General features: G+C 40.5%; 1 protein-coding gene across 6 annotated transcripts in view; it reads left to right on the plus strand.

The window, feature by feature from the left end:
- Positions 1 to 21,937, plus strand: part of ATXN7 (ataxin 7) — an 82,114-nt gene that overhangs the window by 44,363 nt on the left and 15,814 nt on the right. For 3 of the 6 annotated variants that reach the window (XM_061472892.1, XM_061472891.1, XM_061472894.1), the window contains one exon: positions 1,670 to 1,774. The exons of 1 other annotated variant lie outside the window; for it this stretch is intronic. In XM_061472892.1, coding sequence (XP_061328876.1) covers positions 1,670 to 1,774 — 105 coding nt within the window. Of the gene's footprint in view, positions 1 to 1,669; positions 1,775 to 2,152; positions 2,175 to 8,036; positions 9,536 to 21,937 lie in introns of those variants that run through there. 2 more of the 6 variants (XM_061472896.1, XM_061472895.1) reach the window with 2 other exon arrangements.

Below are 21,937 nucleotides of genomic sequence, written 5' to 3' on the forward strand. Positions count from 1 at the left end.
AAGTTTATTATTCCTATCTGGCTTTTTTTTTTCCACCAGCATATATTTACTAGTTATGCCTAGTTTGTGGTGTTAGGTGTGCCTGAGGTCTTCATACTTCTGTTGATAAATATCATATAAATAAATAAACAAGAGTCACTACTTAATGAAGTGCAAATCAGAGTTATTTACTCAATGTAAGCTCAGTTGCAAAAAGGTGCCTGTGACTTAGAGAAGTGTAGCTCTGATCTGTCACAGCCAAGTCAGGTGTCCATGGTCATTGTATTTGCATCCAGCAGCAAAATCCAGTTGCAGCTGTTATTGTAGGAATCATGCTTAATTTTCATGTAGCACTAACAATATTTTTGGAAAACCAGGGATAAATCTTATTTTTAAAACTAAAGTAGTTAATATGATGGAAGACTTACTACAAAGGGAGCCCATCACTCTGGAAGCTGTTCCATGGGGATACATTCTTTTGTCTGTGAGAAACAAAGTGTCCATGGGGCTCTGCGGGGCTGACGGTGTCATTCTGCCAGTGGTTACCTTGCGTTAGGGCACATTTGATCTTCAAATGCAGCTTGCTGAATTTATGTCATAATTGATGTTCCATTAATGAGCAAAAATATGGATGTTGTTAAAAATACACATAGGCAAATTAGTATCTGTAAAACAAAGCACTGACATCAATTCCTAGCATTAAGATAAATAAGTTTAACTTAATTTGTAAGTTACTGTTAAGATAAATCTATAATTTGGGTATTTCTTTTGAAGAAAATTCAGTTTTCATATATCAGTTTTAAACCTTTAAATAGTGCTGTAGATCCCTTAGCCACAAGGTTGGCAATAATTAATTTATAGTATTATGTTTGCAGCTTCCTATTTTGTATCTTCTGGTGATTCAAGATAATTTTTAGTTCTATAAATGTAATATACCTTGAAGTTATGTAGTAAATCTTGTATTTAATGCTCCAGTAGTCTCTGAATGCAGTTTGAACTGTTAAACTATATTCATAAGAAACTATACTCTTAAAAACAAAATGGTAGAAACTAATTTTATTAGGAAAAGTCTGCAAGTATGTGTGTTATCTCTGAAATCCACACATGCTCTGACATACTGTTATCTCTCTTTCTCTCTCTTCCATAGCTGTTACACAGATCTCTGGCAGCAGATGGTTGGACTATAATGCACTGTTAAATAAATAAAACCATTAGGCATGTAATAGTGCCTGGTGAATGACTGTGTGTTTTAAAATGTTTTAAAAAAATTAAATAGAAAATAAAGTTCATTTTTTTGAATTTATGTAATTAAATTGGAATAAAAGCCAAACCTCTTTCAGAATACATAAAACATCCCCTCTGATGTTGTGGTTGTCATTTAAAGTCAGTCTCTTTTTATTACATTCTTACATCTGGTATAAGATAATCAGTCCTAAATCAGTTTCCTAATAGATGTTTTCTGCAAGTAATCACTCATTTTACATTTATCATCATAGGAAGATTTTTGCCTTTGTCATTCTCCAGCACAAAATTATCTCTTGCATTATATGCCCTTTTTTTTTCTAATTTTCAAATTTGATACAAATGTATTACAATTATGATTCAACACTAGTGTCATGGCTCTGTAATTAAACTGTTTCTCAATAATTGTCAGCAGCTGAGAGATGCCATTTTGTCTTTTTGTTTTTAGATATGCCAATATTTGGTCTTTGCCCGGCTCATGATGATTTCTATTTGGTGATGTGTAACCACTGTAATCAGGTCGTAAAACCACAGGCATTTCAATCACATTATGGTAAGTGCTTAACTGTTTTTAATAATTAAGGGTGAGGTTAAATCAGGATTAAGCCTGGCAATTTTTTTATTTTTGATGGTACATAGATCATTGTATTCTAAATAATGTCAAAGAACATAACCTGTGTTTGAGCATTTTATATACATTGTGATGCCGTTAATAAAGATCTTGTTCCTTTGGATTTTTTCGGTGCCTTCTTGAAATGCTGAAGCCATACTGTTCAGTTTTGAAATGACATATGTCTAATGTGTTTCACAGACAGTAAATGTAGTATTCTTCTGTCTGTGTGTGTCATTTTTCCTCGTGTTCACGCAGGTTATTTTTACACAGGTTCTCTTACAGTGCGAACTTAAGCTAAAAGCTAAACTTACAGATTTGGTTGTAAAACACCCAATGGCCAGTAAGCTTATTTATTTATTTTCAGAAGTATCAGTTTGTATTTGTTTTACTGGTCTGATGGTTTTGTATATAAACTGTGCTAGGAAGTTCTTATTGTGTTGGTTGGTGTCAGCCAGTGTTTATAGAGGACTGAAAAAATGTGAAGTGCTGCACAAGTTCAGGTGCACTGTTACTTCCTACAAACCTCACTGGGGGGAGGTTGGCAGTTCTTCTTTTCCACACTTAAGGCTAGAAATTAACTTCAAACAGTTTCATGCTAGTGTTTTGATAGGAGGTTTTTGGTATTCAGCTTTTTGTTTCTTGAGAAATTCAGAGGATGTTTTCTGTCCTGGTACTAATAAAATAGATGGACAGAGCGTCTTCTGAATTACTCCTTCCTCACGCTGTGTTTGTACACATTTCCTCTTTTCTAAGCCTACTGATGGTGTTTAAAATAGTAGGAGATGCTGGGTACAACTTTTCTTGCATCTTAAAGAATCCAGCCCTTTGGCAAGAAAAGAGATACTTGTTTCTGCTGCTTCGTAGAGACTGGGAAAAGGTCTTCCTATGCTGTGCAGAGGGTGAACTTCCTGTCCTTTCCACCTCTCACTTGTTTGGGTTTGTGTTGTTATGCCTTATGGCTGCTGAATTCTGTGCTTGTGTTGCAGAGTGACTTGGAGAAGAATCTGATTAGGTTTTGTGATGTAATTCTTACTAGTTTGCATGTTATTCTGTGGATGCAATACTAATAAAACATTTTATAAACCCTGTGGTTTTGTGGACATAGGTCTTCAGAGCTGTAGGGAGCCACAAGAAGAAAAGGGCATCAGAATTTCTTGCTCTGGTTGCTCTAAGCCTTTGTATCAGCCAACAGCAAGTCCACCCCTTGCCAGTGTTGATTCCTCACCTGTCACTGAGTATAAGTTTGGGATATCTAATAAATCCTTCTAAAATACCATAATAAATTGGTTCTGACAGTTAAAAATAAATATATGGGGGAGGACTGGATGGTACTTTGTTCTGAGTTCTGGCATATTGCATCTTCCATGTTAGTGGCACTAACATGGAAGTGGCTTAGGTTGGTAATGATGGAGAGCAGTTGGTATCTGCAGACACTTCGGGTTATCTTTCTGAAACAAGCAGGTAATTGCCAAATACTGCCTGATAAACATGTATCTGTACTGTAGGACCCAGTGTTGTAGTTGTTGGCATGACAGACTTATGGGCAGATTGAAGAAGTGGTTTAGGAACTGGATAGGTAGAGCATTGCTGCTTGACCGTGGACATGAAAACGTGTTGTAATACTGCTTGTACCAGTGTTAAGCTTGTTAGGCGAAGTTAACTCAAACTCTTTTGTAAGCACTACTTGCAATTTAAAAGGGACAGAGTAAAGAGGGAACTACAAAATGAAGGTATGGAAAATACTTTAAAAGAATAAATACTACCTATTCCCATCTGTATCACATTTTAGGAGCATGACTTCTAACCATGAACCTTTCTCTAAGGTAAACATTACATCAGTGGTAGGCACATACTTTGAGGGAAACATAGAAGGAGGGGATGGAAACTACGAGGTTATTCTTAGTATTCCTTAAGCGCATTCTGAACAATGAAGATACTCAGCGAGGCCTGTGGTGTGTAGAGGAAACAGGCGGGGTCATTCTGATGAGAAAAACAGGCTTGGGTGGGGTGAATGTCATTAAAGGACCTCAGTTTGCCAAACTAATAGCCTCAGAAAGGTAAGAAGGCTGACTTGATGATTTTGGGTAGTGCTAGCTCTCATTGCTTTCTATCAGCCTTTACGTTCATGAAATCCTTATACAGTTGTCCCTTGTTTTAGCAAATTGAATGCAAAAGCTGATGGATATGGCAGATGATCGATTACTAGGCAATGGTGTAGGGTTTATTTTAACACAGAATGAAATTGCTGCAGTCCTCAAAACACCCAGTGCTTGTAAATCAGAAAGTACACTATCATGATAGTAAGAAAGTAAAACAGTCTTTGGATTGATGGCAGTTTGCCCTGAAGTAGTCTTTTATTTGTGGCATTATTTCAGGGATTGATAAAGGACAGATTTTTCTCAGAACCTGTGAAGTATTGCAGTGTGAAACTGCACCTTTGAGATGTTCTTAGGGTCTTTTAAAGTTATTTCTAATTGTTACCAGAGAAATAATAATCTCTTAATACATTCTGCAGCTCCTGGTGGTGTGTGTCGCTTGTACTCGGTGTTCTTTGAAACTTGTCATGTGGGGTTTTGTATTCTGAAGTAGCAGAATATGCTCTTTTAAAATGTCACTTTTGTCAAAGGAGGGCCAAGCAAACTATTAACTAAACCTAATGAGCTAATTAATTTCTTCCCAAAGCGTATTTGTGATACACTACTTAACTAGGTAGACTGAAAGTGCATTGCAGGACATATGCTGGGTTTTTTCCCCAGACTACAAGTAATCTCCACATTCACAAGAAATAACTTAAATGTAACCTAATTAATCATAATATTTGACCTTTTTAGTTAAATACTGTATTAATACAAATCACATATTTTTGTATTAACTGATATTTTAATATTTCAGGGGCTTGACTAGAAGAGATACCAGTTTAAAATGGACTTTGCTTTTTGAGGCAGTCAAAGCATTTGGAGTATGAATTGTCATTTATTCTATCCTGTTGGTATAAATACTTACACTGATTTGTAACATTTGATGACATATTTGGTATTTTTAACACCATGTGTAGGTTAGTTTTTAAAAGCATTTTAATACAGTGAGATACCCAAAGTCTTCTTGTGGTATTTCTTCTAGCCTGTGTGCAGGTGAAGACCTTCAGTAACCACAAATGATTCTAGCTTCTCGGCCTAGGGCAGCAGTGATGCTGAGGACCTAGTGGGGCAGGAACCAAAAAGGAATTGTTTCAAGACAGATCCTATGTTCTGTTACATCTCAGCTGCTTCATTTGTGGGGCTGGACAAGTGATTTATGTCCTTCATTGCTAGGATTCTTGCTACTGCTTTTGGAATGGTTATGCTTACATGGTACCAGCATCTTCCTTGGATGGCTGTAGATCAATTCAGAGGTGAAAGATGATGAAAGTGTGTAATATTCAGGCATTCAGTCTTGTGGGTGAAACACCTGAGATCACTTGTCATGATGATCTGTTCTGAGAAAACAGAATTTTTCTCCAGTTGGAGTATTTTGCTCCACTCTATATGATCATATGCCAGCATCTCCAACTTCCGTGCCACGTAAACCTTCCCTCTGCATTCAAATCAGGTATATTTCTGCAGTTCCTGCACAGTTTTCTCTCTTAATGTATAAATTCTTACAATAACAAAAACTTACCTGCTTGTCAAATTGCTAACTGCCACACTGCTCAAGGCAGTGGGATGTACCTGTTTTCCTTTTACTTCCTCTTTCTCTGTCCTTCCACTGAAAACATGCTAGAGACAGTTCTCATGCCTCACTGGAAGGTTGCTCTTTGAGGAGTCTACTGTGACAGTTACTTCACGTTGTTCATGGAACCCCTGAAGTGACATGGTTTTCAGCCTGTGTGAGATTTTGTTGATATTTTGACAGTTCCAAGGGTTTATCACATCTCCTGTGGTTATCAGCCTCCTGTCTGAGGAGAGCTGCCTCTCTGCGCTGTCTGGGCTGCTTTATAGCTGGGGGAGAGGAGATGGCTCAGTGTACAAAGTAGCATCAGTGCAGAGATGTGGGGTTTCTTCCTCCTAATTTATCCTAGGGTTTTTTTTTTCCAGTTCCCTGTTTCCTCTGTACTTTGTTTTCTGTGAATACAAAATGGGGTTAAACTCTCAGCAGTAATACTGAAGGCTACCTGTAAAACTTAAACTGAGAGTACATGTGAGTCATGTAGTGATTGTGAAAGCCATTAATACAGTACGTGTTGGAAAGAGATGATAATAGTGTGTTGGGCTGTTGAGTCATTAAAAAGCTATGTCTGGTGTTTTAACTTCCATAGGTTTGGCATGCAGTGGCAAAGGTGTGCAGCTACTGTGAGCTTTGCTGGCTACTACTCTGTGAGCTGGTGGGGAATTGCTCAAGTGTTTCAGTTTCTGATCAGTGCACCTTTCAACCTCAAGCACAGGATTCAGAAGCAGGATACAGATTAGCCCACCTTGTGTGATTTCTAGGAGGTCTGGATATTGGATAGAGCAGATCATCACACATTATACTCAGTCTGGTGAGACTCACAGGACAGATCCTAGTGGTAGAGCCAGAGATGCTCACTTGTGTAACTTACTTGGGTCCATTCTGCAAGTCAGTGTAAGGTCTCTTGTGATCTCCTTCATCTAATTGTATAACCATGCTCCTTCCTCTCCCAGCCAGTTCTCACACCCACCTTTAGTTAGCAGGTTTACTACTTGGCTAGTCATAAGGGGGGGTTTATTTTGGTGTTGGTGTTGGTGTTAAGTGCTTGGGTTTGGAGAGAACATGTGATATTTATGTTTTTAATTGGGATAAATGATCTGTTAACTATCCCTGCCAATATGCTGTTGTGTTTTGGATGCTATATTGTGTTGTTTAAGTATTGGAACCCCTCACTGTTACATATTTGGGTTCTTCTGACGTACTGTGAATCAAATATAAATTTCTCCTACCCTCTTTCTGTTACCTCAAATTTGGCAGCAGCCAGTGGTTCTGCAAAACCTGACGTCAGTATTTCATAGTTTAAAGTTGTATTTTTCACAGTTGTGCAGATGTTGCTTGTTTGCAATCCATGTTAAACACTCTCATTTGATTCTAAAGTCAAAGATAAAATATCTGTACAAGGCAACATTTGAAGCAGATAAGTAAAGAGAGGAATGTACTGAATCTTGTTCCAAAGCCATTGGACCTCAGGATGGGGGTTGGTGTTTTTAGTTGTTGGGGTTGTTTTCCCCTCATAGGAGGTTACCTCAGCTCATCCACATTTTGTGAAGGATAAACCCTCATTATAGCCTGTATAATTTTGGCAGCAAGCAGTTTGTTTCAGTAATCAAGTATCCACTGTTTGCTAATGTCTTTTTAAAGCAGGATGGGAACATTTTATACAAATCATAAGAATTTTCTTGGGTATCAGTGATCTTTTGTAGTCGTCTAACCAAAAAGAAAACTTGCATATTACATGGTGTGCCACAGATGTGCTGGAGTAATCTGCCAAGCATATTGCCAAACTTGTGCAGGTGGCTTTTGGCATATTATGGCTTGAGTTAATATATATGATTTAACAAATTATCACTGGCAGCTTCAGCAACTTCTGTTTAAATACCCAGTCCTCTTTCAGTAGTTTGCACAGTCCAGATTCCAGCAGTTGGATCTTAGTCTCTGGTTCAGCAACAAGTAGTTTAATTTCTTGGCAGAGTTATGTGAAATGCTGTGCTTTTGCAAGACTCATCTTGGCATATTCCCAGAAGGGAATGGGCTCAGAGGTCAGCACAGGATTCATTTCAGAAACAGCAAGAAAAACCCCATTTCAGCTGGTTATTTAGTTATTTTTAAGTGATGCATCGGTAAATAAGAAAGCATTACCACCTGGAAAGAAAGAATGTGTGTTTATAATATATATATACACACACATATATATATATATATATAAAATATATGTATTTCAGGCTTTGAAATGTGTACCTCAAAGCCATTAGCTGAATACTAAGTGTGCCATGCAGATTTTAAGGAGTGCTGAAGTCAGGTGCTGCAGTTAATTGTAACATGGCAAACAGTTCGTATGCCGAAGGTTATTTTTGTAAGTGTAATGGCTGTTGTGCTTGTTTTATTACCTGCAACCATAGAGAGGCTCTTTGAGAAGCTGATGGTAGTTTTCTAGGAAAACTGCCTCCTTTTTGTGAGTACATGGATTTGTCAAGCTCTGTTGAAGACATAAAGCAGTTTTGAGTATCAGCTAACAAAAAGGTGGTGGTCAGCTTCAGAATTAAAGAGGAAATTTATCATTCAGTTTACCATTTACACTTACCATGTAACTCATGTTGCATGCACTGTATATGCTAAAATGCTAACTTAAAGTGCTTTGGTGTGTTTTTCCCTTCCCTGTGGTTAATGTCAATTGAATTTCATGCTGTTCTGCCATAGATGCAGAAATCCTTGTGATTTATTACTGAGAATGTTAATTCTGTTCTTACCCAAATGTTAAAGTATTTAAAACAAGCCTCAACATACAAGGGTTCCATGAAAGCCCTGCTCTTTTATAGTGATCTCCTTGCTAGGTATTTTAGAGACTGGGACTGACTGCTCCCTTTTCAAGGTAAACATTGACAGGGAAGAACAAGTGGAAAGAAAGAAAAACAAAGATATTTGTCTTTGTGGGAAAAGAGGAAGCGGTGCTATGTTCACTGTCGCTTACTGAAATAGCTGTTCAGCAAGAGGGAGAAAAGTGAGTATGTTGATCAATAGAAATGGAGTAAGATCTGAAGAGAACAAATAGTTCTCATGAAAAGTATCTGTGGAGTGTATTTGGCTACAGCTTCCCTTTGGAAGAAGCCAGCTGGGATAGTTGCACCAGGTCTGCAATTAAAAGTGATTGACAGTGAGAGAGTTAACCAATCTAAAAGTCAATCTGAAGTTTCATCATTCAGAACTCGTTTTGAGTGATGAAATGGCACGTGGAGCAGAACACAGCTCTCATAACCATAATTTCAGATTTTCTGGAGGTTCAAGGAAGGCCGTTCCACATCAGCTTATGTGCCTCTCATCCTTGGAAGGTTTCCTTCACGGCTAAAAGGGCTCTTTCTAATGCCTAAGCCACTCCTTCGTGCTGGAGTCCTGCCAGAGGAGGTGGCACACAGCGTGAGGGCAGGCCATGGGCATGCAGGGTTTGGCATGTAGCCCAAAGCTGAGTGCAGAAGAATGAAGCTGCAACCTGTTTAGGAGCTGGGGAGGTGGAAGAAGCCTGAATTGGAGTAGAAAAGGGCAGGATTTCTGCTGTTGTGGAGGAGAGTTGAGAATGTCAGAGCTCTGTGTTGAAGAGTGGGGTTAGAAGTAGTTTAATTTCAAAAGCCAGCCACATGCAGATTAATTATAAGCACTTGCTAATTTGTTTTTTGGGGGAGAACGATGAGTTTGCATGAACTCTCTAGATTATTCTAAGAGCTGCAAGCCTCAGATGAATACCATGGTGCTTTTGGATTCCAGGGAGAAGTATTCTGAGAAGCTTATAAAACCATGTTGAGTATTGAACTGTGACAAAGAAAAAAGTTTGGGTTGCTTTTTGCCTGTTTTGTTTTCCTAGTTTTTCTCTTCATGGAAGGACATAGTTTCAAGTTGCACAGACTGTACTCTCTCATCTCGCCACCCGACTCTCCAACAACTGCTGCATTTGGAAGAGAGAAGATTTGCGCATGGTCTCTCTTCCTCTGCAAAACAGATATGAAGGTCAGATAGGAAATCTCGTCAGTGACCATGACTTCCATGGCTTCATTTGCCAGGATACCACTGCTCCCAGCACAGAGCTGTGCAGCACCCGGCAGCAGCACAGCAGCTTTGGCACGGCTGGCTCAGCACAGCTAGAATTAAGTGGTTTGCAGTCTGGGTGTGTGTGTGTGTCCGAAGAGGGGAAAGAGAGGACGCGGGGGAATAGCTAAAAAGGGAAATGTAAAACAAAGAACTTAAGTAAAAGACATATAAAAAAAGATGAAGACAGTAAGGGAGAAACTAAATAAGGAAGGTAGGAGAAAATGACCTTGCAGAATGAAGTAGATACGGTGCTAATTTTGTGACTCTCTAATAGCAGGGGTGGGGGGGAAGTGAAAGAAAGGAGACGTTAAAGAGGGCAAAACAAACACAAGGGTTTTTTTCCACTAGTTTTTCCTCTCTGTGTTTTGGCAGCAGTGCTGTTAGTGTGGTTTGTGTAACATCCTGGCATTCTTGGATTTTGCATGTTTTGGTGGGGAGAACAACAGTGTGTCCTACTTGAGATGCCTCTCCTGGCTTTACTAGGCACTCACCATAAAGAAAAGAGATGGTTATATGCATGCATATGCACTTATTAATAAGTCATCTTACTTTTTGTTTTACTTATGTACATTCCTTCTACTGTCTTTTGCTTAAGTTTATTTTTAAATTCTCATTTTCTGTGCTCAAAATGTTATCTTTCTTAGAAAGTAGGATGTATGTGTAGCTTTCAGCGGTGTTTGCAGTGAGGGGAATGCCCACCAGTTCCCTACAAGTAGAGAGAAAATGAGGTACTGTACTAGCTGGAGGAAAGTTACCCAGGCTGGACCTACATAAAAGCAGTGTTTTGTAGGAGCTTCTCCATCTGCTGCCTCAGGAAAAGTAGGCAGTATTCTGAAAGCTGTATTGTCACCTACAGCAATAGGGCACCAAAGGGTAACCAGGCAGGAAGGTGAGTGTTGCATTTTGGGGAAGAACTTGAGACAATATTATTCTTGGCAAATGAAAGAAATCAATAGCATTTTGGTTTTAGGCATGGCTGCAAGGTAGCTGCTACCTAGTTTATATAGGCATTATGTCAAGTAATTTTCACCTGTTGTTTACTCATTTTTGGTAACCAATTTGCAGGCTTTTTGAAACCAAACTTGCTGGTATTGACATGATACTGCTTGCTTTGCTCTTCTTCCAGGCAATATAATACATTTAAAATCTAACATATGATACACGTACAGCCTAGAAACTCTTTTTTAGGTATTCCCAGAAGAGGGAGTGTGTAACACTTTGTATACACTGAAACCTGCATGTTTATTGATGAATAGCAGTCAATCTGTTTTACCTAATAAGTTAAAATGATAATTGCAGGCTGAAATTCAGAAGAGCACACCTAATGCCATTTTTTTAAGCTAGTCGTTAGGCTTAATTCAGATTAACACTAATTAATTACATCAAAGTAATGTAAAAGGCCTTGAAGTCAATTCAGATTCCCAAATGTCATGTCCACCTGTAACAAACAGCTTTTCAATAGCAGTCTTGGATTAGCTATTGCAGTACTCAGCTTTGTACAAGCTCCGTAACAGTGTGAAATCTGAAAACACAGGTAAACTACTTTTTATAGTGTAGAAAATAACAAGCAGAAATAGATAAATATAAGGTGAAATTTCATTTAAGTCCATGAAAGTATAATTAACTAAATAGACCATCATTAGCTACCTCGGGCAGTAACAGCCAAAATACTTCCAAACCCTATTATCTACTATTGATGAAACGAAAACATAATAGTGCTTGTATAGAAAATCAGTATTTTTACTCTATAATTTATGTAGATGTTCCTCCAGTTGTCATGCAACAGGGGCAACAGGCTAATCCTTTGAATAACAGCAAAATGATGTAGAAGAAAAAGCCATCAGTGTGGCTTAACATGCAGATTCCTGATAAACGTCACCTGTTCTGCTGCTAATACAAGTTCTGTAGTGTCTGAGAGTGCTGCTGAACACAAAGACTGCAATTGCATTTTGTTTCCACAGGTTGGACAGCCATCACCCAGTGATTCTTGTCCTCTTTTCTGTTCTCTGTTCACCTGAGAACAAATTGCCCATGTTGGTGTGAAACTCTCACTCTTTACACTGCTTTGTAAAGGATGCAATTAGACCAGGCTCCTGGAGAGTTGAAGCTGTTCCTACACAACTGATTTTTTTTTTTCTTTGTTGTTTGGCAAGTTGGTCAGAAAATCTTTAACTCACAATTCTATATAGAGTAGCTTTTGAAAGGAAGCCTCCTCTTCTAGCCAGGTCACCTCCTTATGTTTTTACCCCATAGGATTTTCTTCCTCTGCCAGGCAGTTGTATTGTGCTATGTGTCCTCTATGTGTGACTGTGCCAGTTGCAAAGAACCTGTTTGTCATGTCTTGTGGTTGGAAAAAGCCCTAGTATCTGGGTTGCAGGTAATTCTGTGCATTAGGTAGAAGGTGTATGTACTTTTTTCAGTGTGCCCTTCCACCTTTGAGCCTGAAAACTTGTTTGTGGGTTATTTGTAGAGTTGGATTTGAGCAGAAGTTTTGTGTGATATACTTTGATAGTTTTAAGAGCTGTTCATTATTGTCTGTAAATATTCATGTGGAATTCATGGCTCCTCTCCTTGCTAAGAGGAAAATTGGCTGCATCTGCTTTGCTACTATGTGGCTGAAGTCTTCCTTTGAGTTCATAGGCTAAGCATTTTGGTGTTCTGCTGTGTCAGTGTGGTCTTAGTGAAGTAACTGTTTAATCTCTCTCACTTTTCTGGATCATAATGAGAAACCTTATAGTACTCTTTAAGTCTCTGGCCATTCTCATCATTGGCATGGGACTAGCAAGCGCTCGCTTTCTTCAGTTTCATTTTGGCTTACAGCCTGTGACGAACCACATGTAACCATGTATGTGCCTGGAAGCATGCCACGTGGGCCCTCTCCTGGCCTCTAAGGTCTAAGGAAAGGTTTCTAAACAGCCACAGTTCGCTCCCCTCCCCTTGTAGTGCCCTGTCCTCTGCCCAAAGGTCATCATGTGGGTCACAAAGCTATCCACCAGCCAGCTTCTAAAAATACCTCTGATTTAGAGATTATATAAACTTATATATGTGAGTAGTATTGCAAAGCTTGATGCTTGCATCTTGCTCTTTGCAGAATGAGAGTGACAGCTAGTGTTACTTGTATTTCGTGGTGGCCAGTTCCTGTCTTAGCTCAGCTCTCCATAGGCTCAGTCAGTGTTTAGGGTGGTTGCTGACCTTTAGGACCACACTCATCACATTTTTCTGTGCTCACAAGAACATACCGAGGGAGGATGAAGGCTTGGCATATAGTTAGGATGTGCTGAAAGCCCATATTAGCTCCTGGGCTGCTTGCTGTTTCCTCTGCCCTGTCCCAGTTGTCTAGGTGGCAGTGGTCCACAATAGCTGTGGTTGGACACTTGAAATCTAACGTACTAAATGTCTTTTCCTGGTTTCATTCCCTGAAAATAGCATAAGTCTCTATAGAAGCCTTCCCTCTCTGTGTGCACACGTGCTATATGCATAGCAGTTATTTATCATATTTCTGGTATAAACAAGCACATTGTGTAAGTGGAGTTGATACTGAGGCATAAAATGCTGTCACTTGGCTGTGCACCAACAAGTCTGACAAGTTGTTCCTCTGTACTTGTTTGAATTTGGACTCGCTTCACTCCTCTAAAACCTGAGGAACTTCCAAGCATGCCCACTTGGAAAAGAAAAGGAAACACCAAAACCAGAAATCTTGCCTGATACATTTGTGTTTTCTGTAGCATGTAACATGCTCTCCAAAGTGGGAGCTGCTGGAGAGAAAAATCCACTGATTGCAAAATCCATTGTCCCATGCTTCTGGAGGTTCTGGGTATTTCATTCATGATGGTACTTTGGAGCACTTGTTTCCAGCTTTGGGGAGAGGAGGAAAGGCATACAAGGCCTTACAATCAAGTTTGTAGTGCTACTTTCTGTATGATTTTGCTGTTCCTTTCACTAAGGCTGGTTTCGTGGTGTCACGTAGCACATGGTGGAGTTCTTTCTGTGCAGCCACTGTATCAGCCAAGTAATTTTTCTAACTAACTACACTGGAGTTCTCAGTTGATCAACTTTAAGAAGTTTGGTGTTGGCTCATGGCCCATCATTCTCTTCCTTCCAGGAAGAATAATAATAGTAGCCAGTAACCAAACAATCTCTTTAAAACAAAATATTTACAACAAAATTGTTTTAGGCAGTACTAGATGTAAACATAAGCAAGCTGCAGTGTAAGCAAGCCCAGCTTATGCAGTGTTGATATCAAGCAGATGAAATTCCATGGGAGTCTGAACTTTTTTGTTATGTACCCCCCAAAACTTCCAGGAACTGGCAAAGTAATGACGACTGCAGATCACAACCCAGTTTTTTGCCCTCCCCAGTTGCTTAGGCCTCCAGCCCATTCCCTGGGATCAAGTCACACTTTAATCCTTGCTTCTCCTAGCTCTGTTAGTTGGTTTTATGAGACTGTCAGGTCTGTGAGCTGATGGGTTTGCTCTTTGTTAGGGAGCAAGCAGATGGTGGGAAGGCTTGAAGGGAGCAGTTGGGATTGGGGGAGAGGGCAGGGACCTGCTGTGGCAGTATTAGCTCGCACCAGCGAGCTTAAAGTGATTGTGCAACTGGTGCCTGAGATTGCTGAATTTTGGGAAAAGATAAATGAGTTGTTTCATGTGCACTGCAGATAATGAAGCCTGGTCGTCTGTGGTTTTCTCCTGTGTGTTTTGCCATTGCGCACCCTCCTGTTGCAACACCTCCTGCCCTGTGTACATAGATAGCTTTATGTCTTGTGTCGTGTTTTGTTCCTGGCTCTCTTCCTGCCCCCTTGGTTTGGTTTAGGGTTTTTGGTTGGGTTTTGTTTCTTTGGCTGCCAGATTAATCAGACATATCATGGCACAGCTAAACTGGAGTGTGCATATGATGACTGACCAGTGAAGATCTTCCTTCTATAAAAGCACTTGAAAGGTCTCACCTTTACTGTTTTAATGCTGATTTTAATGCTAATGATAAACCCCAGTATCTCTGGGACCTCTCTCAGCAGGGGGCAGGAGGCTGCACCACCTCAAATACAGCTCTTCATTTGTCTTAAAATTAACCCAATTTCAAAATATAGAACACTAAAATGTAGTCAAGTGGTAGCAGACATGGTCGAGCTGTATTTATCTCACTCCACAAAGCCAGGCAAGAAAATATAATGTAAGTAAAATATCAGAAATGCTCTAGCCATTCTTAAAAGCAATTTTCTTGGCAATGCAAAATGTGCAAAATACTTCAGGTTGTAGAATTTCTCATTTTTTGAGGCATTTTTTAACATTCTGCAATACTCATTCATATCAGGGAGCTCCTGCATGTGTGTGCATAGTGATAGCATCACAAATCATGTAAATATCTTTTCATGTTATCTGTGTTCAGTGAGAACAGGAGGGGGTGGATGCTGTTCTTCACCTTATCTTGAGCAGCAGAAAGCAAACTTTCTCACATTGCAGTGGTTTCAGCCCGAGTCCAGTTGACCTTCTTGGATGATCTTGCAACACCAAAGACCTGGAAATTATGTTCTCTGCAGTGATTCACATTGAACTGCTGCTCTCCCTTCTGCCTGCCTGTGCTGCGCTGATGCTAGAGAAGGGAGAGAGCAGTGTGTGTGCAGGTGTATGTCCCTTTGTGTATGGATCTGCACAAAGGATCCTCACAGCTTGCAAGGCTGATTTTAGGGTTCTGAACTCAGGTATTAATTGATAGTATGTTTATATTCTCTAATGTTGGTGGTGCTTTGGGGGAATTATTTTTAATGACTTCAGTTAGTGTTAATAGAAAATAAAACCTTTTGCAGTACTTATACCAGGAAAAGAATTTTGGAATTTCATCGCCTTCTGTAGTGGGTTGTTTTCACCACGTTAAGTAAAATTACTCTTGCGTTCGTCAGAGTACACTTGCAGCATGTGATTGCACTGTGGCATGTGCACAGTGAAACTCGGTAAGTATTTACTGTATGGACTTACTTAGACTTTAGTCATTGGGAAACAGTAAATAAAAACAAACTCACATTTGTTGTTGAGGCAGTTGGCATGTACGCTTCTGTTATAAGCAAGCATAAAATCCCATTGCATTCTCTCTGCTATTGTGTGCCTTCCCGTGGGCTGTTGTTTCTCCCCATGTGAATGTACTGTCATGCCTCTCCCTTCCATTCCAGCTCCTGCCTTGATGCCCAGCTGTTGGGGTTTCTTAGCAGTTGGGTTCTTTGTCCTCACTCAGAAGGAAGACAGAGTTCTGTATTGTTCCACTTGGGAATTAAATTGCCTGATCTTGGTCAGTTTATTTGTGGAACAAGCAACAAAATAGAAGTTACTTGCCCTCTTGGTCCTCAAATGAGGTTAAGCCAAATCAGAGACTGTACAAGGATAAATTGTAGTTTTTAAGAAGACAAGTACATCAGTGCTGGTTCCCCACATAGTAGTTTAAGGTCAGGGATTTTGTGAACCACTAAAATATGATGGAGATTTAACCCAGCCTTAATTACGGCTGTCAAGTAGAAGAGTGTACAATAGAAACAAATTCCTTCAAAAGCATGCATGCCTCTGGTACTAATTTTAGCTATGGAAGGAGACATGTTTTAAAACCAGCATAATCCAAGGAAATGTCTTCGTTTTCCTGAGTTGTCCTTCACAATTAATGGGTAGGTGACATGAGGTGTCAACTTGAAATTAAGAGCAAAAGAGGAGCTGGTTTCTGTCTCATACTCTGAGTGCATAGACATGGGAAAAGTTAGTATTTAGTATTTGTTGTTTAGCATTTAGTGTTCATTTCTAAGCTTGTTAATGGGAGCAGTAGTCTTAGGGTTTCTGCATGTTCCTTTAAAAAGAGAAAAAAACATCCCAAACAAACCCTAATCTAATGAAATGGTGCTCCCTGCTGCCTTTTAACCCTTCTTAATGGAAGTAATATGCTAGCACACTGATACTGACACATAAAGGTGTTTGTACATGCCAGCTGCCTTTTCTCTTGGCTTACTTTGTTTTAGTGAAAAAGTGATTTGCTTGGTTTTAAAAGTGAACTTTGGTGTAATTCGATAAGTGAGGAAAGACCAGAGAAATCAGCTTTGATTATGGTAATTTAAAACAAGAGCAGGCCACAAGCTGTTTCTTCCCATATTTTCTGTCAGCAGATTCACTGTAATTTTTATGAGTGATTACTAAGGAAATGGCCCAGAAATTTAGTAAAAATTAGATTTTAGTATCTATGCACTGGCTTTGGCTGGAAATCAATCTTTGACGTTCAGACCTCAGAATCTGGAAATTTAGGTTGTCGAGACCTATCTGGAAATTCAGGATAGTAAATACTGGAGTGAATTTTTGCTGCTGGAGAATCGGGTTGGAAGGGACCTTGAAGCTCATCCAGTTCCAACCCCCTGCATGTTGCTTGTAGTTGATCATAGAATCATGGAATGGTTTGGGTTGAAAAGGACCTAAAGGTCATATAGTGTCATATCCCCTGCCACAGGCAGGGACACCTTCCACTAGAGCAGGTTGCTCCAAGCCCCATCCAACCTGGCCTTGAGCACTGCCAGGGATGGGGCAGCCCCAGCTTCTCTGGGCACCCTGTGCCAGCGCCTCGGCACCTTCACAGTAATGAACTTCTTCCTAATGTCTAATCTAAATCTCCCCTCTGTCAGCTAAAGCTTTAAAGCCATTTCCCCTTGTCTTGTCCCTATGGGCCCTTGTCAAAAGCCCCTCTCCAGATTTTTTGTAGGCCCTCTCTAGGTACTTGAAGAATTTTACAAGGTCTCCCTGCAGCATTCTCTTCTCCAGGCTGAGAAGAAGGCTGAAGGGAGCCTTCCTTCATAACAGCATCCATGTAGCCTGCCACCGTGACTGTACATCCCTGGTGCCGATGCCACCTCTGTGGCAATAATGCCCACCGTTGGTGAAGCTGAGCCTGGCCAGAAGGCTGGGGACAGCACTTTGCCACCAGCCTGGAGCCACAGCCTCAGTGCACGGTGGTCGGTGTGGACCACAGCATTGCCTGCAGGTGTCGTGGGGCCTCGACAGGGCTCCCTGTGGATAATCAGTCTCACAGCGAGGGATAAAGCGCTGCAAGCAGCCCGTTGAGCCCTTCTGAAATGTCACCGTCACACCCTGGCCCTGCTCCAAGAACAGGCGAGCGGCGTGTTCCCTGCAGATGGGGACAACCCAGTGAGGGTGAGCTCTGCTCTGTGCAGACCCTGCCAGGCTCTCTCTGGAGCTGCAGGGCAGGGTGTATGAGTACCTGACCACGGGCTCTCTAAAGAAACTCAGATATCCCCAAAAGCGCACTAAAGGCAAAGCTCTGATGGGAAGTTCAGAAGCAGAAAATAGCAATAAAGCCTTCAGGGCCTATTGCAATCCTGTCTAGGTTAATTCATCTAGGTTAAATTGGCAGCTGTTAGTCAAAGTGTTAATTAAATAAACTATTAAGACTGTGTTTGTTTTAGCTTGTTTTCCTGAGTGTGCTCACCCGTGTAATTTATAAATCAGAGGGCAAATACATTCCTTGTTATGGCTCTGTGGATGACTAGCTCTGAGCAGGATGGTCTATGCTGTTATATCTCTGCTTGGGAGGAGGTGGGAAATGCAGACACAGACTGGATATGTCAGGTGCAGTTGTGTTCTTATTTAAAGTGTTAAACTTGCACAAACATCTTAGCACATCCTAATTACCGCATTGCTCCATTCTCTCAAAGTGAAATGTGCAAAGGCTTGGTTATCTAATTTGAAAGACATTATTATGCAAGCACAGTAGCTTCATGCCCTCGTTTGACTGTATTTGTGATTTCTGTGATACTTTGCTGTGCTAATGCTGCGGTAAAATTTTAATTAGGGTATAGTTAATGTGGTCAGTGTGTTTAAACACGAAACTTGTTTCACACCTATTCTGATTGATGAGTGCTAGTGAAATAAGCTGTTGTGATCCTATTTTATAGTTGAAAAATGACTAATGCCTAGAAATGTTAAATCAAGGTAAAATAATGTAAGGATCTGACTTAAAACAAGAAACCAAATTATTTATTCTCCATTTTCCATTTGTGTGGCAAATTTGAGTATTTATGTTCCAAGAAATTTCATGGTTTTGGAAAGTTGTTCAGCTCTTGAAACATCCTTTAAAAATACTGGCCTTCACCTGACCACAGGTTTGCTTCCTATCTTTCCTTTCCATTCTGACGAAGTTAAAGATCTTGTGTTTAAAACCTCAGAACAGAAGATGGGGTGTTGCCCAGCCTGGATCCCTTCATTTCTCCACGACGTTTTCCTCGAAGTGGGCACTACCCATTGGTGTAGAGGCCCAGAAACACTTTCATCCTGTTTGTTGTGGGGAAGCACCCGAGTTGTCACATCCGTAGGGTGTGCATGGTCAGTGCTGTACATACAGGAACAGAGGTGAGAGATGGATAACGTTAGAGACAACAATAGGAGCTTCCAACTCGGCTCCATCAGTGTTTTCACTATGAGCAGTAGCACCTCAGGGAAGAGGAAGGGCTGTTGTAGTTGCTAGTTCTGAGTAGCCATGTGCATGTTTATTTTATTTTGTTAATCTTATAGAGCTTTTGTATCGTGTGACAGTGGATATCCATCACTAGGTAGTTGTACAGCATATAAGGAAAATGTTTGTGCTCAGTGTCTTTTGACCCTGTATTTTCTTAATGACAGAATCAAAGGATGTGATTTACTTAGCTGACGCTGCTATTTTTGTGTATATGCAGTGATACTTCCTCTTATTCCCTGGCTAAAAGCAAAGTCAATTCACTCTTCTTGATCTCTTTCATATGGAGAACTTTCCATTTCAAGGCCTTGTTTTTTATACCCATCTCCAGAAGTTTATCTGTTAGCCCATAACCCACTTCATATTTTGGTTCCTGACTGTGGCATGACTAGAAGCTGGGCAGGCATTGGGATATGTGGACTCATCCGAATGCATGACACAATATTATGATATTATGTGCTAAGGTCATGTAGAATCATAGAATCATAGAATAGTTAGGGTTGGAAAGGACCTTAAGATCATCAAGTTCCAACCCCCCTGCCATGGGCAGGGACACCTCACACTAAACCAGGTCGCCCAAGGCTCTGTCCAACCTGGCCTTGAACACTGCCAGTGATGGAGCATTCACAACTTCCCTGGGCAACCCATTCCAGTGCCTCACCACCCTTACAGTAAAGAACTTCCTCCTTATATCCAATCTAAACTTCCCCCTGTTTAAGTTTTAACCCATTACCCCTTGTCCTATCACTACAGTCCCTAGCGAAAAGTCCCTCTCCAGCATCCCTATAGGCCCCCTTCAGACACCGGAAGGCTGCTATGAGGTCTCCACACAGCTTCTCCAGGCTGAACAGCGCCAACTTTCTCAGCCTATCTTCATCTGGGAGGTGCTCCAGTCCTGATCATCCTTTCTGGGCTGCGAGTGCACGCTGAAGCTGGCTCATGTTCATTTTCTCATGGACCAACACCCCCAAGTCCTTCTCTGCTGGGCTGCTCTGAATCTCTTCTCTGCCCAACCTGTAGCTGTGCCTGGGATTGCTCCGACCCAGGTGTAGGACCTTGCGCTTGGCATGGTTAAGCCTCATAAGGTTGGCATCAGCCCACCTTACAAGCATGTCAAGGTCCCTCTGGATGTAAGGAATATTTTTGATGCTGAAGGGGAAGAACATGGTGATAAAGGTGTAAACCTGATTTCTGGGTAGATAATAGGCAGAAAGAGAGAGAAAATGAGAAATTAGGTGATGGTTATTCACTTAGTTCTTTACTCCCATGCTTTCCACACACTGTTGTCCGTTAAGTTTCTGTTTGCTCAACTTTTAATGAAACTTTGGAGTAATGGTTTCCTTTTTTATTATTACTTTTAATTTGCCTTAGGCTTGCTGTGGAAAACTGAAGCTTTTCCTTAATGTCGTTCAGAGTAAGCATATATGAGACAGAAGTTTTCCAATGCATTTTTGAGGAAGCTGACCCACACTGCTTCTCAGTATGCTGTGCATCTGTACTGCTTAACTTTGTTGTATTTGATGCTTTTGTTTATTATCACTGTGGCTTTTTCTAAAGCTTATTCCAAATAATTGTATTTTTTAATAGCAAAAGAATAATTTATTCAGTATCTGCTTTTTAATCATGCAGCGCAGGTACTGTCGTGTCATCCAAAGGCTATGCAGAAATTAGTGCTCATAATGTGGACGTTGTAATCTCTCTATGGCCTGATTACCATCTAAGACACTCTACTGTCCTTCCATAATAACTCTGCAATATTTATATGCCAGTGCTTGACAGATTTACAAGACAGCTACTGACCTAAAGGGCCAGAGCCTGTTCCCTGGTGAGAAATCTGTCCTTTCCTCCATCACTTGGCATGTTGGACAGGAAAGTGTACCAGAAGTTTGGTCTTGGATATTATGTCTGTCTTTTTGAGATGTTAAAGCCCTTGTGCTTGGGTTTACCTGAGTAAAGAGAGGGATGGGGAAAACATCCTTTTCTAGGTGATGAAGAGGGACTTCCATTGGTCATGTCTCCATTAAGCTTGTGATTCTGCTATATGAATAATTTAATGTCCAGCCTCTATCAGTTTTCCCACATTGCTCTCAAGAGTTTGACTGGTCTCCAGAGGGCTCTGAGTAGCTGAAACCAACCCAGTGGGAGCATCCCTAATTCCAGTTTGCCACTGCATGAGGGAGCTGCACGATGCAGCAAAATCCTAGTCTGTCTGCAGGCTTGGGGTGACAGTATGTATTGGTTGGTACTTCAAAGGGTGTTTTACATCTCTCAGAGGCAAACCCTGTGTGTTTTAAAAAGGAATTTTAAATCTGTGGAAATTGATTACAGAACTGCTCAGGTGCACTGAATACAAGGGGGTTTGAAAGGATTAGTAATCAATGTGGAAAAATGGGAAAAGTAGCTTTAGTAACATGGACTTGTGGGGAGGCAGCAGTGGGAGAAGGGGATGAACTTGAAGGTTGTTTATTTAAATACATTTTAGTGTTTCTGGTTTGTTTGCTATATTCTTAATAACTGCAATTTACTCCTTTCTGTGGTGGTAATCTTGGAGATCAGGAGAGGTGGTTTTGGTTTGGGGCCATCTTGCAGCAGTTACCATGGTGGAAATGGACATTCCTGTCCAGTTAGTGTTGTGCTATTGGAGAATTACAGCACCCTCTTGGTCACACTGTAGGTGTACCAGTTTTAAAAGCATTGTTTAAATACCCTAAGTCATAGGTACAGAATCATCTCCTTTTTGAAATAGAATTTTATAGTATTGAAGTTGGAATTCACAATTGTACTGATGGAAACAAAGTTTTTTTTATTCCCTGTGTTTTTTCAATGGTGGAAACA

This window comes from Pezoporus flaviventris, unplaced genomic scaffold, assembly GCF_033815535.1.
Source record: "Pezoporus flaviventris isolate CSIRO_AGI_PZ_B2104156 unplaced genomic scaffold, CSIRO_AGI_Pfla_v1 ptg000073l, whole genome shotgun sequence".
Classification (NCBI taxonomy): domain Eukaryota; kingdom Metazoa; phylum Chordata; class Aves; order Psittaciformes; family Psittacidae; genus Pezoporus; species Pezoporus flaviventris.